This window comes from Balaenoptera acutorostrata, chromosome 3 (assembly GCF_949987535.1).
Source record: "Balaenoptera acutorostrata chromosome 3, mBalAcu1.1, whole genome shotgun sequence".
NCBI lineage: Eukaryota > Metazoa > Chordata > Mammalia > Artiodactyla > Balaenopteridae > Balaenoptera > Balaenoptera acutorostrata.
Window position 1 is genome coordinate 181,575,743 of NC_080066.1, and position 16,000 is coordinate 181,591,742.

The 16,000-nt window shown below is 39.6% G+C and overlaps 1 protein-coding gene across 13 annotated transcripts in view; it reads left to right on the forward strand.

Annotated features, from left to right (window-relative positions):
* Nucleotides 1–16,000, forward strand: part of MARK3 (microtubule affinity regulating kinase 3) — a 109,361-nt gene that overhangs the window by 23,887 nt on the left and 69,474 nt on the right. For all 13 annotated transcript variants that reach the window (XM_057542137.1, XM_057542139.1, XM_057542138.1 and 10 more), the window contains one exon: nt 15,034–15,087. In XM_057542137.1, coding sequence (XP_057398120.1) covers nt 15,034–15,087 — 54 coding nt within the window. The remainder of the gene's footprint in view (nt 1–15,033; nt 15,088–16,000) is intronic.

The window sequence follows — 16,000 nt, forward strand, 5'->3', positions numbered from 1 at the left end:
TATTTTGGTGGCTCCATGGAGCTTGCGGGATCTTACTTCGCCGACCAGGGATTGAACCCAGGCCAGGGCAGTGACAGTGCTGAGTGGTAACCACTGGGCCGCCAGGGAGCACCCAGGCAGATGAACTTTAGAAATAAGTTGCCATGTTCTAAAAACAGCCTTACTGGAATTTTGATTGGATTAATTTTGATGACATTAATTGAATTTATAAACTGATTTGGAAGGCAATTTGCTGTTTTAATGATACCCAGTGTTTCTATCCAGGCATATGAAGTGTGTCTCGATTTTGTTTTTAAGGTTCATAATTTTCTTCATCTGGGTTTTGCATAGTTCTTGTTATGTTCATTACAAAGTGTTTTATAATTTTTGTTGCTGTTGTGAATGGGGTTTGTGAATATATGGGAAGGCTACCAAATTTGCATAATATCTTGTATCTGAGCACCTTTTGAACTTACTCTCATTTTGGATATCAAAATTAAGCAAGTTTATGTTATTTTTTAAATTATACATCATTTTTTCTTTTGATGTACAGTTCTATGAATTTTAACACATTTATAGATTGATGTTACCAGTACCGTAATCAAGATACAGAACAGTCCCATTACCTCAGAAAATTCCCTTATGGTCCCTTTATGGTTGCTCCCTCCCCCATCATAACCTCCTGTAACCACCTGTCTATTCTTCATCCTCATAATTTTGTTTCTTTCAAGTCTGTCGAGTAAACGAGATCATACAGTATATCTTCTCTAATGCCTGTGAGATTGATCCAGGTTGTTGCATATAGTATTCTTAGTTTGTTCTTTTTTATTGCTGAGTAGTATCCCATTGTATGACTGGACCACAGTTTGTATCCACTCCCCCACTAAAGAACATTTGAGTTGTTTCCATGTTTGGCAATTATGAATAGAACTGCTATAAACATTCCTGTACAGGTTTCTATGTGAACATAAATTTTTATTTCTCTAGGATAATTAACCCAGGAGTGGGATTGCTGTCATATGGTAAAACACTGAAGTTTTTCTAGAAAGTTGGTTTTATTACAGGTTTATTATAGTATAATATTCCTAATAGAAAGAAACTTAAAACTCTAGTCTAGTTATTATTTTTATCACTTGGTACTGTTCTCAGCCCACTAGAAACTAAAGTTTTTCCATCAGCATTCTCTTGCCCTTTTATGGGAATGTGATGTATCTTTCCTATTGAGGTAGTAAGACTGCTAAAGAAAACCCAGAGTGCTCCAGAAAGTGGTATTGATGATTCAGAGACTTAATTCATTCTGAGTCAGTAGGAGATAAAGAGTTACTATATGTTATGTTAAGAGACAGTTTTAATTGCTGTCGTTGGGGTAAGACTAGCAATGTAGTAGAATTATATAGTGGAAAGAATTCCCTGAAAGAAGAGAGTGGGGATAATCTATATCATGCACTTAGGTCACAAGGGCATTGTGAACATAAAAGATACTCAAGAAAATTTATGTGATGGAAGAATGGCATTTTTACTGAACAGACAAATTAGTTTTTGTGAGTTTTTTTTTTTGTTTTGTCTGTTTTGTGGGGGCTGAGGTGCGCACCGCACGACTTTTTGGGCTCTTAGTTCCCCGGCCAGGGATTGAATCCAGGCCCTTTGCAGTGAGAGCGCTGCATCCTAACCACTGGACTGCCAGGGAACTCCTGTGAACAGACAAATTAGATTAATGAATTATAACCAAGAGAACGTCTTACATCTAGTGAACAGTTTCTAATCAAGTCTTTAAATAGAATGATTGTGGTAGAAGTCCACTGTAGATGAGACCTATCTCTCTAGGATGATTCTTAATTTTAGACCAGAAAAACACCAAAATCCTTATTTTATATATATTTAAAAATACAGGCACCAGTCATAAAATTCATCTGATTTAACTCTTTGATGAAAATGCTACCTATTGTCATAGAAGCAGCTATCCCATATTTGGGATTTGGGGATGTTAGTTCCATCTGCTGTCTTGGTTTTGGCTAGCTTTTCACAGCTGAAGATTATTTTGGGTTTTGAAATATTGTTTGTTTTAATATTACAGTTTTCTTTCAAGTCAAGTTTTTCTTTCAAGTTCATTTTTCCCCATAGTTATTTTCATAGGCCCCCAGGGATCTCTCCCCTAACATGAACTATAGGAGAACTCACTTGTATCTGTCATTTGGTACTTAATTGAGGCTGTTTTTTTACTGCCTTAAAAAATTATTTTCCAAAGTAATACATGCCTATAGCTTAAAAAGTCAAATAATACTAAAAAGCTTCTAACTAAAATTGGACTTTCTTTGCCTCCTCTTTATCATTCAGTACCATTAATCAAAGGCTCCTACTTTCAATTTTCTAGGCTCTTTTTTCTGATACTCTTTTGGTTATCTCCTGATTTATAATTGTAGACATCACTGACTTTCTCCTTATGGAAGATGGATATAGCTTTCTTATGATTCACTTCCACATCTACTTTCCTTTCCTCAGCCTTTCTATTGCAATGATATATTTAGTTAAAGTTAGATTTTTTTTTTTTTTTATTTATTTTTGGCTGTGTTGGGTCTTCGTTTCTGTGCAAGGGCTTTCTCTAGTCGCGGCAAGCGGGGGCCACTCTTCATCGCGGTGCGCGGGCCTCTCACTATCGCGGCCTCTCTTGTTGCGGAGCACAAGCTCCAGATGCGCAGGCTCAGTAGTTGTGGCTCACGGGCCCAGTTGCTCCTTGGCATGTGGGATCTTCCCAGACCAGGGCTCGAACCCGTGTCCCCTGCATTAGCAGGCAGATTCTCAACCACTGCGCCACCAGGGAAGCCCAAAGTTAGATTTTTTTTAACTTAATCAAGCTATGTAAATGTTCAGTGTTGGACCACAATAATTTATTTTCTTATATAATTTTTTATTTTGTCTAGAATTAATAGTTACCTCAAGTTTTGTGGGTTTTTTTTTAACTTTCTTATGGTTCTATGTATTTTCTGCAAATTGTTCCAACATATCTTTCAAATACCTTGCAGTACCGATGCATATGATGTAACGTATTAGTTCAAGAGAGAATAGGTGGGTAGAGGTTAGAAACAGCAAGATAGCGCTTTCAAGGCACAGATGAATGGGGTAGTGGCTACAGGGAGATGTCAGGCCAAGATATTTTTTAAAAGATGGGCAAAATACCAACATGTTTGTCTGCTAGTGGGAATAATTTAAGAGAAAGGGTACAAATGGTGCTTTGAGGAGAGGTGCTGGAATGGGTGAGAGGGGATGGTAGAGGTATTGGCTTTGGATAACGTGGACAGTCCTTACTTAGAAGTAGGAGGAAAGTAGAGGGTACTATGCCAGTATTCTGCAGGTGAGTGGTTCTAGATGAGGGTGGGAGCTTGAGAAGTTTTCTTCTCATTGCAGCTCTTTTTTCAGTAAAATAGAAAGCAAGATTACCAACTAAGAATGTGACTATCAAGGAGATAGGAGATATTAGAGATCTGAGAAAGTTACAGTAATTAACAGGTTAGTAGGAGAGTGAATGGACTGAGAAATATAGTAGAATTACCAGGCAGCCTTAACGCTTCCCTGAGGTTACTGATCATGGATTTAAAGCGGGAATAGACAGCCTGGCTGTAATTTACTGTCCAGCAACATTCAGTTAACCAGACACAGGCATAGCATTTGTAGATGGTTGGGATTTTGCTATAGTAAGTGTAGTGAAATGGAAACAGAGCAAGGGCATTGATTTGGAATACCCAAGGGAGTGATTTCAATTAAAGACAATAGATTTAAGTAGGAAGTAAGTACTTGAGGGGGAAGGCAGACCATAAGAAGGTGATGGTTAAAGCAGAAACTAACACACCATTGTAAAGCAATTATACTTCAATAAAGATGTTAAAAAAAAAAAAAAAAGGTGATGGGATCAATGGCTATGGATCCCGGTGAGTTCAGATAGTTATTGGGATTCTAGAGTGGGTGGGTGGGAAAGGTAGGAGGAGGTGGTTAGAGAGTGGGAAACTCAAGATTAAGATCATAGTGGGTTTTCCGATATTGGTAGTTCCAAAGTCTAGAGTATAACAGTGTAAATGGCTTCAGTATGTGGCTTTTACCCCCCTCCTTTCTAGCAGCTTTTTAGACTCTTCTCATTTATCCATGCTGTTGAGAAATTTCACAGTGAAGTGCCAAGGAGTTGGTCTTCATTCTTTGTTCCTGGTACTCATTGAACCCTTTCAATATGAACATTCTTATCTTTCAGTTCTGGAGAATTGTCTCATTTTATTATTTAAAAATCGTCATTCTAGAATTCCTTTTTTTTTTGGCTGTGCCGTGTGGTTTACAGGATCCTGGTTCCCTGACTAGGGATTGAACCTGGGCCCTGGCAGTGAAAGTGCCCAGTCCTAACCACTGGACTGCCAGGGAATTCCCAAGAGCCTTGATTATTTATTTTATTTACTTATTTATTTATCTATCTATCTGTCTTGGTTTTCTGTCTCTGTTTCTGTTTTACCTTCTGAGTGATGTCTTTAACTTTATCTTCCAATCTTTCTGATAAATTTGTTGGAGTTCCTGCATGTGTCCTCCTCCTAGTTCTTTCCTGTTCTGATTATTTGTCTTTGTAGTATCCAGTTCTGGCATCAATACTGTTTCTTCTGTTAACTCTCTGAGGATAGTAAAACACTTTATTCTTTTTTTTTTTTTTTTTTTAAGTAGATTTTTTGCTCCCTACATTGTTTCTCTTTTCTCTGGGATTCTTTCTTGGTGTCTGTCTTTCATACAGAGACTTTCTTTGGAATCTGGTAACCCCTGGTTGTCTGTGTATTTAAGGTGGAACCCTAAGAAGCTGATCAGAAGCTGGTTTGCATGTATAGGATATGTTTGACCACAGAACTTTCCTTTGGGAGTCATCCAGTGCTTTTATTGGAGGACCCAGATATCTTTGTCTTTAGATCTCTTCTCTGGGACCATTCTGTTCTCTAGGTTAAGAATCCTCTGTTCTGCCCGGGAGGAGCCATGGTCCCACCCCTCAGTGGCAGTCTGACACTTAATCTCCGGCCCCCTTTTCATCTCCATGCCTCACTCCTGCCCTCTCCTGGGCCGGTTGACCTTGAGTCCAGAGCCTCATTGTCTTCTCCACAGAATAAGTTTACAGTCCCTTAAGAACCGGTGGTCATTGGTTTGGTTGGGGAGCAGCAGCATTCTTTATACAGACTTTTGACTTTGGAATTAGCCCAGCAGCTCCCCTGTCGCCTTTGGTCCCCTGGGACCTCCAAGTCTGGAGCCGTTTCCAAGTCATGCTGGGAAGTCACACTGTTCCTGGTTATAGTGTCCTTTCCTCTGTTGTCTCTTCTCTCTCTTTCAGAAAGTTGTTGAAATAGTTTTCCCACTGTTGTCTTCTCAGCTTGTTATTGTGCTCTTGTGGCTGTATGCGTTTATTGTCAGTCTGTGTCCTCTCTCCTACACTAGAGGAGAAACCAGAGAGAGGCCAGAGGGAAAAAGATTCAGTCTTGAACCTCATTTGTCCTTGGCCTCTAAATACTCAATAACTATTTGTTGTTGGTTGTAAGAATGATAAAATCGTACTTCTTTTTCCTTGAACGTGCTAAACTTCTTGAGATTTTAGTCACAACTTTTTGTGTATATGAAGACTATGTTAGCAGCTTTACAGGAAGTTTGGAGACCAGAGAGGAAAAAAAATTCCCACAATCAAAATATTCTGAATACCATTTTTATTTTTTGTATATTCTCCATATTTTATATGTATTTTCAACATACTTTTGGCCATAATTTTGTATCCTGGTGTTTTTCCCTCAGAATATTTTTTTTTTTAATTTTATTTATTTATTTATTTATTTATTTATGGCTGTGTTGGGTCTTCGTTTCTGTGCGAGGGCTTTCTCTAGTTGTGGCAAGCGGGGGCCACTCTTCATCGCGGTGCGAGGTCCTCTCACTGTCGCGGGCCTCTCTTGTTGCGGAGCACAGGCTCCAGACGCGCAGGCTCAGTAGTTGTGGCTCATGGGCCCAGCTGCTCTGCGGCATGTGGGATCTTCCCAGACCAGGGCTCGAACCCGTGTCCCCTGCATTGGCAGGCAGATTCTTAACCACTGCGCCACCAGGGAAGCCCTCCCTCAGAATATTAATTATCCTAAACAGGTTTCCCTGTTGCTGCATAATCATAATTGTAGGTTTCAATGCTTATGTGCAATTCCATTGATTAGAACAATAGTTCTTAAACTTTTTTTTTTGGTCTCAAAATTCCATTAAACTTTTAAAATTGAGTACTCACAACAAGCTTTTGTTTATACGGGTTATATCTGTTGCTGTTTACGGTATTAGAAGTTAGCACTAAGAAACCTAAAATATATATTAATTCATTTAAAATAATGGCAGACCTTTTACCTGTTAATATAATGTATTTTTATGAAAAACAACTATTTTCCAAAACAAATTACAGAGAAGAGTGACACTGTTTTAATTCTTTGCAAATCTCTTTAACGTCTTGTTTAGTAAAAGTTAGCTGGATTTTCATATCTGCTCTGCGTTCACGCTGTTTTGGTAGTTGCTCTGGTTGGAGTGTATGAAGAAAATGTGGCCCCACACAGATAGGTAGCGAGAAAAGAAAGGAGGACCTCAGCATCTTTTTCAGGTGGTTCTGGGTATTGCTCTTTGATACTCTACTAAAACTCAATAAATAGTCATTTCTTGGAAGGGGGGCAGTGATTAATAGAATGTTTATTCAAACACTGTTGATGGACAAAAAGAGTTAATACTCTGAACAATTTGCTTCAATTGGAAGTTAATAGTAGCAGATTTGGAAGTGAGCAAGCAGAACGGTAAAGATAGCCTTAGTAGTCTGATAACAGATACAGCTGAAAATCATAAAGATGATCATCATGGTTTATTGTGGAGTATTTACAGTTAATGTGCAGAAAAAGAAAAAACTTCCCATAAACCCAGTTCCCACAAATTAAAAATCACTTAATTACATAGCTGTGACACTTTTTTTTTATCATGGTAAAATATACATAACATTTACCATTGTAGCCATTTTTAAGTGTGCAGCTCAATGGCGTTAAGTACATTTGCAGTGTTTGCAACCATCACTGTCCATCTTCGGAACAGATATAGTCAGTCTCATTATTCACAAATTCCATATTTGCAAATTCACATACTACAAAATTTATTTGTAATCCCAAAAATGAGTACTAGCTGTGCTTTTGCAGTGTTTTTCGGACATGCACAGAGCAGTAAAAAGTTTGAATTGCTTAATGTGCGTTTCCCCAGCTGAGGCCCAACAAGGTGACACTCTGCCTTCCTTCAGCCTTCATACTATAAACAGATGCCCTTTTTGTGGTTATTTAGTACACATTTTCCACATTTTTGTGCATTTTGTTGGTGATTTTGTTGTTTAAAATGGCCCCCAACTGTAGGGCTGAGTATTAGCCAGTGTTCCTACGTGCAAGGCTTTGCTGTGCCTTACAGAGAAAATACATCTGTTAGGTTAGCCTCATTCAGGCATGGGTGAGATGGTGCTGTTCAGTGTTAATGCATCCATAATGTATAGTAGGTGAGGTGTCCGTAAACAGAAACACACAGAAAACAAGGTTATGTGTTGATCAGTTGATGAAAATGTTATGACCAGGGGCTCACAGGAGTCTTAACTCTTTCCCCCTAGGAACAGTGGTTCAGTATTCACTAGTTCAGTGTTCAGAGTGACTTCATAGAATGTAATTACTGTGAATAACGTGAATCAACTGTCCTTTTTTTTCTGAAGGAGGAGGGTTAATTGTTACTGGTGTTTTCCCCTAACAACAGATATATGGGAAGGGGTATTAGAAAAGGGTATAGGCTTTCCTCAGATGTCTGATTCTTGAAAACGTTTTTAAGAGCGGAGAAATAGGAAGCACAATGAGAGCTCTCTACATGAGGTGTGTGGAAGGTGCTGCTCAGGTGCCTGGCTTGGCTTCACAGTGGCTGGGAGGAAAGTTGGCCTTTCGCCGGGATCTTCCGTATTCAAGGCACTGAGTTATTTTCTCTGGTCAGTACTAAGTTTTTCCTGGATTGCACCCTTCTTAGAGCATACTCTAGGCTTGTATGTGCCCTGCTCTGGGTGCCTCTGATTTTTGTCCCCCAGAAATTATTTAAAGTCACTTGTCTGCTGATGCCACCTCTCCCATTCTCTTTGCCATTCTTTGTCATTTTGTCTTTATTGTTTAATTGGACTATCAGGTGGAAGAAGAGAGTGCATGTGATTAGTATGCCATCTTTAACTGAATGTCCTCATTATGGATATGAAGGAGCTTTTCATTGTTATTTTTATTCAAGTTAATTATATATTATACAGTTTAAAGAGTCAAGACTTTTTTTTTTCTTTTTTTTATGTGTTCCCTGCCCGCCCCCACCAATTCCCTAATCTCCTAAGATGGCCACTTTCAGTCTTTTAAACTGATTCTTTAGGTTTTACTTTCATATCTTTTAATAGCATGTTTTATTCTTAATTATTTTTTCAGTTTTAGGCATCATTATCTATTAACTTCACTATGATTTTTTAAAGTCATCACTGACTTTTAAAAATTAACTCCTTATTGATATATAGCACACATCCAGAAAAAGTGTAAACATTTGCTTAAGCATGACCCAGGGCAAAAATATACCATGACTTGAACCCCAGAAGTCCTCCTTTCTACCTCCTTCTAATCATTTCACTGTCCTTCCTCCTCAAGATAGCCACTATCCTCACTTCTAAAACACCATATTCTGTTTTTTTCTCTTAAAGTTTTACTAATGGAATCATACAGTATTGATGATTTTGTGTCTGCCTCTTTTACTCCGCCCTGTGCTTGTGCCATTCACCCGTTTTGTTTGTATTGTTAGGTGTTAATTTGAAGTTTTATTTTGTAGGGAGCTGTTATAGTTGATAGGCTTGTTCTCCGTTGCTGTAGACTGAATTGTGTCCCCCAGAATTTAGATGTTAAAGCCTGTTTGGAGGTAGGGCCTTTGTGGAAATAATTAGGTTAAATTAGGTCATAAGGGTAGGCCCCTGATCTGATAGGATTAGTGTCCTTATAAAAAGAGACACCAGAGAGCTTGCTTGCTTTCTTCCACTTGTAAGGACACAATGAGAAGGTGGGCATCTGCAAGCCAAGAGGAACTGCCCATGCTGACACCCCGATCTCTGACTTCCAGCTTCCCAAACTGTGAGAAAATAAATTTCTGCTCTTTAAGCTGCCCAGTCTGTGGTATTTTTTGTTTTGACAGCCTGAGCTGACTAATATACCATTCTTCTGGATTACTGTGTCCTCTTAAAGGACTTGGGATCGTTTTTCTGCCTGCTCTTGTAGATGCTGGCGATTGTAGATGCTTTAACACCAGTCAGGAGCAGGATGTAAGGATCTTTTGACCAGTAGTTAATTGACAGGAAGTGGAAGATAAGGATTTTTCCTCCAGTGAGTATTTGCTGCAGGTTTGTTGGACTCTTGATTTGAGGAATGTGGGGGGAAGCCCTTCTCATGTGTGAGCTCTCTTTATCCCTATTTTGTAATTTTCCACTTTGCTTTAGGCGTCAGTGAATAAATGGAATTTCCCAGAATTTTACACAAGTGCCAGGGACACTCCTCTTTCCTTGCCTAGTGAATTCCCTTGGCTTTTGCTGTGTGCGCGTGCACACACGCACGCGTGCGCGCACACACACACACACACACACACACACACACCCTCCACAACCTTGGGAATGAGTCAGTGGTCTTCTCTCCGGTCTGCATCTTTCTGAGGCACCTAGTGATGCCCCACAGTTGCCTCCTCTTTTGGTGACCTCGAGGTCTGAGCTCTTCTCCAGGCTCCAGCTCTGGGCCAAGGTTATTTTGGTAGTTGAGTCATCCCAGCAAGGGAACTGGAAGGAAGAGGGGATTAGGAGCTTCCCCCTCAGTTTTCATTGCCACACATAGACACATCATGTTAAATGATAATGTTTCACTCTGAGGACACTTGCTTTTGATAAAATGACTCTCTTCTACAGTTTGATTTAGCTGAATGCAACACATTTTTTTTTTTTGTTTTTGCTTTAGATACTTTTTGAACAGCAGTACTTGAAAATGAAAATGTATAATAACAAAATCAGAATAGAATCTTTAGAAGGTAGATATTGAGCAGAACCAGAAGCAACTAGTGATCAAAGGGCCTGTCATGAGAATAGAAACAAAGTCTCAGAAGATCAGAGGAAAGAGGAAGTGGAAAGGCAGCATTTTTGATGGATTTGGCCATGAGAATGAGGAAGAAAACAGAATCGTGGCCAGAACAGTGTTATTGAAGGGGTTTCTTCGGAAATCCCTTGGATCTTTGGGAGATCCAAGTATACCACATAAAATTACTTATGAAAGTAAAGTTTGAAGAAAATTCATTCATTCAACTTTAAATTATTATTTTCTTTTTTGGCCACGCCACACAGCTTGCAAGATCTTAGTTCCCCGACCAGGAATCGAACCTGTGCACCGTTCAGTGGAAATGCAGAGTCCTAACCACTGGACTGCCAGGGAGTTCCCTCAACTTTAAAATAACAGAATTTTAAAACCACATTGGTATTTGTTAAAACACCAGAAACCATGTTTCTTCACTGTTCTATCTCCATCTCTGATGTGTGTGTGGTTACTGATGCGAGTGTTCGAGGCCTCAGATCACCCCAGTAAGTGTTCATTGAATGCTTCTTGTGTACAGGTAGTGCTCTAGGGCTATAACAGGATGTCTTCTCCCCGATTGAATTATGCACAAGGTGGTCCTTGTTTGCATATTCCAGCAGCCAGTATTTCCTTTAGACTTATTTACTGTAGTTTCCGTCAAGACATATTTTCCAAATATAGAATCAGAATTTTGACTTTGCTTTTTGCAAGCACACACACTCATTAACTCTCCCCTCCTCCACCAATTCTGATTTTTTTTTCCTCCCCCAGTCAGGGGTGAAGGGGTGGTGGGTTCCTTGCACTTCAGGGTCAGACTCACTGGATGCCTTGCTGCAGTGTTTCCCTTTCTTTAGCTCCTTAGGAGGTTAATAGGTTCATAGGAAGTAATCAAATGGCATGGGCAGATGGAGGCTTTAAACCAAGTTAATCAGTTAAAAAAAAAAAAAAAGCATTAATATGAATAGTGCAGCAGTTCTTGAAGTAGGGATGTGGACCCCTGGAGGTTTTCTGAGACCATTTTAGGGGGTCTGCAAAATCAAAACTGTTTTGGTAATACTATTTAAGACATTATTTGCTTCTTCCATTCTTTCTCACGAGTGTACGGTAGAATTTTCCAGAAGTATGTGACGTGTGATATCATAACAGATTGACTATGGGAGGACATATGAGAATTTCATTAAAATGTTATTTATATTAACACTAACAGACTTTTTTCTCCAATTTTTTTATTGTGATAAAATACATATAACATAAAATGTTTTAACTGTTTTTTTTTTTTAATTTTATTTATTTATTTATCTATTTTTGACTGTGTTGGGTCTTCGTTTCCGTGCTAGGGCTTTCTCTGGTTGCGGCAAGTGGGGGCCACTCTTCATCGCGGTGCGCGGGCCTCTCACTATCGCGGCCTCTCTTGTTGCGGAGCACAGGCTCCAGACGCGCAGGCTCAGTAGTTGTGGCTCACGGGCCTAGTTGCTCCGCGGCATGTGGGATCTTCCCAGACCAGGGCTCGAACCCGTGTCCCCTGCATTGGCAGGCAGATTCTCAACCACTGCGCCACCAGGGAAGCCCCGTTTTAACTGTTTTAAAGTGTATATTTCAGTGGTATTAAATACATCCATAATGCTGTGCAGCCATCACCACCATTCATCTCTAGAACTCTACATCTTATAAAACTGAAACTCTACACCCATTAAATTCCCCATCCCCCCTCCCCCCAGCCCCTGGCAACCACCATTCTACTTTCTGTCGCTATGCTTTTGAATACTCTAGGGACCTCATAAGAGTGGAAGCATGCAGTATTTGTCTTTTTGTGACTGGCTTATTTCACTTAGCATAGGGTCCTCAGGGTTCATCCGTGTTGTAGCAGGTGCCAGAATTTCCTTCCTTTAAGGACCGAGTAATAGTCCACCTTATGGATGTGCCACGTTAAGCTTTTCCATTAATCCCGTGATGAGCTTTTTCCTTTGGCCACGCTACGTGGCTTGTGGGGTCTTAGTTCCCTGACCAGAGATTGAACCTGTGCCCCCTGCAGTGGAAGCGTGGAGTCCTAACCACTGGACCTCCAGGGAGGTCCCCCTTGATGATCTCGAGTTGCTTCCACATCTTAGCTACTATGAATAATGCTGCTATGAACATGGATGCACAAATAGCTTTTTAAATCCTTGCTTTCGGGCTTACCTGGTGGCGCAGTGGTTAAGAATCCGCCTGCCGGTGCAGGGGGGGACACAGGTTTGAGCCCTGGTTGGGGAAGATCCCACATGCCGCGGAGCAACTAAGCCCATGGGCCACAACTAAGCCTGAGCTCTAGAGCCCGCGAGCCACAACTACTGAGCCTGTGTGCCACAACTACTGAAGCCTACGCGCCTAGAGCCTGTGCTCCACAACAAGAGAAGCCACCGCAGTGAGAAGCCCATGCACCACAACGAAGAGTAGCCCCCAGTCACCACAACTAGAGAAAGCCTGCGGTGCAGCAACGAAGACCCAACACAGCCAAAAATCAATCAGTCAATCAATCCATCCGTCCATCCATCCTTGCTTTCAGTTCTGGGTACATACCCAGAAGTGGAGCTGCTGGATCATCTGGTAATTCTATTTTTAATTTTTTGAGGAACTCTGTACTATTTTTTTTTTTTTTTTTTTTACAGTGGCTGTACCATTTTATACAATCCTACCAACAGTGCACAAGGGTTACAGTTTCTCCACATCCTCACAAAGGCTTATTATTTTTTGGGGGGTTTTGGCAATAAGCCATCCTGATGGGTGTGAAGTGGTATTTCTTAGTTTTGATTTGCATTTTTCTAATGATAAGGGATGTTGAGCGTCTTTTTTATGTGCTTATTGACCATTTGTATATCTTCTTTGGAGAAACATCTCAAGTCCTTTGCCCGTTTTTAAATCAGGTTTTTGTTGAGTTTTCAGAGTTCTCTGTATATTCTTGATATTAATCCTTTATCACATATGTAATTTGCAAATATTATTTCCCATCCTGTGGGTTGCCTTTTTACTCTGTTGATAACGTCTTTCGATGCATAAAATTTAAAATGTCATGAAGCTTTGCCCTATGTTTTCTTCTAAGAATTTGATAGTTTCATAGGTCGTATATTTAGGTCTTTGATCCACGCTGAGCTAATTTTTGTATTTGATGTTAGGTCAAGAGTCTGATAACTTCATTCTTTTGCATGTGGATATCATTTCCCCAGCACCATTTTTAATTTTTAAATTTTATTTGTTTATTATGTTTGGCTGTGTTGGGTCTTTGTTGCTGCGTGCGGGCTTCCTCTAGTTGTGGCAAGTGGGGGCTACTGTTTGTTGCAGTGCACAGGCTTCTCACTGCAGTGGCTTCTCTTGTTGCAGAGCACGGGCTCTAGGCGCATGGGCTTCAGTAGTTGTGGCTCACAGGCTCTAGAGCTCAGGCTCAGTAGTTGTGGCGCACCGACTTAGTTGCTCCGTGGCATGTGGGATCTTCCTGGACCAGGGTCGAACCCATATCCCCTGCATTGGCAGGCGGATTCTTAACCACTGTGCCACCAGGGAAGTCCAGCATAATCTTTAAGAATATAAAGGGGACCAAAAAGTGCGAGAACCGTTGACAAAGAATCTTTGAACACTTTCCCCAGACTTTGACTATAGTCCCTTTCTTCATTGGTGCTTCTTATTGGATCTGTGTTCTGAGGGACACATAGTAGGAACACAGCCTCATTGACATGGGGTGAGATCCTTTGTTGTGCTGGACCTCAGGTGCAAAGCTGGGTTAATTATGTTCCCTAATTCATGGCAAAGCCTCTCTCTTCACTTATGTTTCCTTCTGTCCCCTATCACCCCATCCCCCCTTCTCGATATCCATAATTCCTAGTTCTGGTTATCCGTAGTTCACTTTTTTCTTTTAATTAATTTTTATTGGAGTATGGTTGCTTTACAGTGTTGTGTTAGCCTCCACTGCACAACAAAATGAATGAGCCGTACACATACAGATATCCCCTCCTTTTGGACTTCCCTCCCGTTTAGGTTACCACAGTGCACGTAGTTCATTTTTAAGCAAGAAAAGACAGACTGACTAGGTGAGGATGTCAGTGCAGGGTTAGTACAATTTAATTTTTTTCTTTTTTTTTTAAGATAAGAAGTGCATATAATTAGAAGCTGTAGCTCTTTCTTCCTATATCTTAGTGGCTTATTTTTAGACTGCCTCACCCCTTTTTGAACAAAGGCTACCAGGTGACCCATTTGTTGCCTCTGTACATACTCATTTGGTTAGCCTGTAGATTGATCTGAAGCTAGGGTCTTTTCCTTCTTTAAGGAAGAGTGCCTTTTCCTTCTCAAAGAGCTAGTGCCTCTTCCTCTTCTCTAAAGAGCTTTTCTATTTTATTGAAATAAGATGTTTTTAAAGTTTTCAGATTCAACACCAACTTATTTGTTTGTATATTTACTCAATTAACCAGCTCCCACTTTGTGCCGGACACTCTGGAAAGCATTTTGGGCTGTATAAACCTATAAAAGCTATAGTTCCTGCCCTTGTATCCCAGAGTCAGATAAAATTAAACTGTCAGAAAATAATGAATAGATTTGCTACTACACTGCCATGTTTTTAGAAGTATTTTCATTGTATAATCTCTCTCCCCTTTTGGGAGGGGTTAAGAGGTGGTTTCTGGGAGACTTTTTTTCCCTGTGTCTATAGGTAACTTAAAATGTTATAAAATACCCTTATTTGCATGAAGCCCCTCTTGTCAATTATAAAATATTTATAAGGTGTAAAATATAATTGTAACTGGTTGAGTTTTGGGTTTTTGAGGTTTGTTTACTTGCTTGCTATTTAACAGTGCTACATGTCTGGGCATTTACAAAACTATTACTAATTAGTCTGTAATGACCAAATTCTTAAAATCCATAAATATTAATTTTTTTCTAGGTCGCAATAAAAATAATTGACAAAACTCAGTTGAATCCAACAAGTCTACAAAAGGTAAGATTGGTCCAGTATCCAGTATTTTTTTTTAATGATTTTCAGTGCTAATTGTCATCTAATTTGTCCATTAATTACCTCTACTATTATTTTTATTTATTGGGTTTAGTACACAGTAAAGCTTCCTCTTCCTCAAATGAATGCAACTTAAATTTAATATGGTTTAAATGTTGTATTGTTGGATTTTTTTCCTTCGGTTGAAGATAATGATTTTTAAATGTTCTTAATAGCACAAACTGAAGGCTGTACTTTTAAATTGAATATTCTAAATATTGACTAGAATAGAGTTATAAAAAAGACAGAACAACATAGTTTCATGTAATTAGTCTTAAGCAGAGTTACACATCTTTCTTACAGCTAATACTGAAATCTCTAAAGTCAGCACTTTGGCTTTATTAAACTACCACAATATGTCTAATCAAGGAGTGATGATTAATTGATATAAAAGGAAAATATAAAAGTAAAACTAAACTGATAGTTGAAAACATGTTTGTTAATGCACTATTGCCATTTGTATTATCTAATGTAGATCAGAAGTTCTCAACCCGGTGCATGTTAAAATCACCTGGGCCTCTTCAAAATCCTGATGACTGGCCCATGGGGAGATTTAATTGCTCAGGTAGGGCCTGGTCATAGGTATTTCACTGGTGCATCAGTGAATGATTAATGATCTTCATAATAAGATCCTTCTAGTTCCTTTTGGTTTTGCAGGGCCTTTTTACATACTTCATTTGATTTCTAGACTTGGCCTATGGTAGCTGGGGGATACAGAGACCTAGAAATAAGAACAGGAAGTCTTCTGCCACTTAGCTGAATGTGTAACTTGACCTTGAGCAAGTCACTTAACTTTCTGGATGTTGGGTTTCTTATCTTTAAAAATGAAGATAATTTCACTAAGTGAAATAAGTCAGAA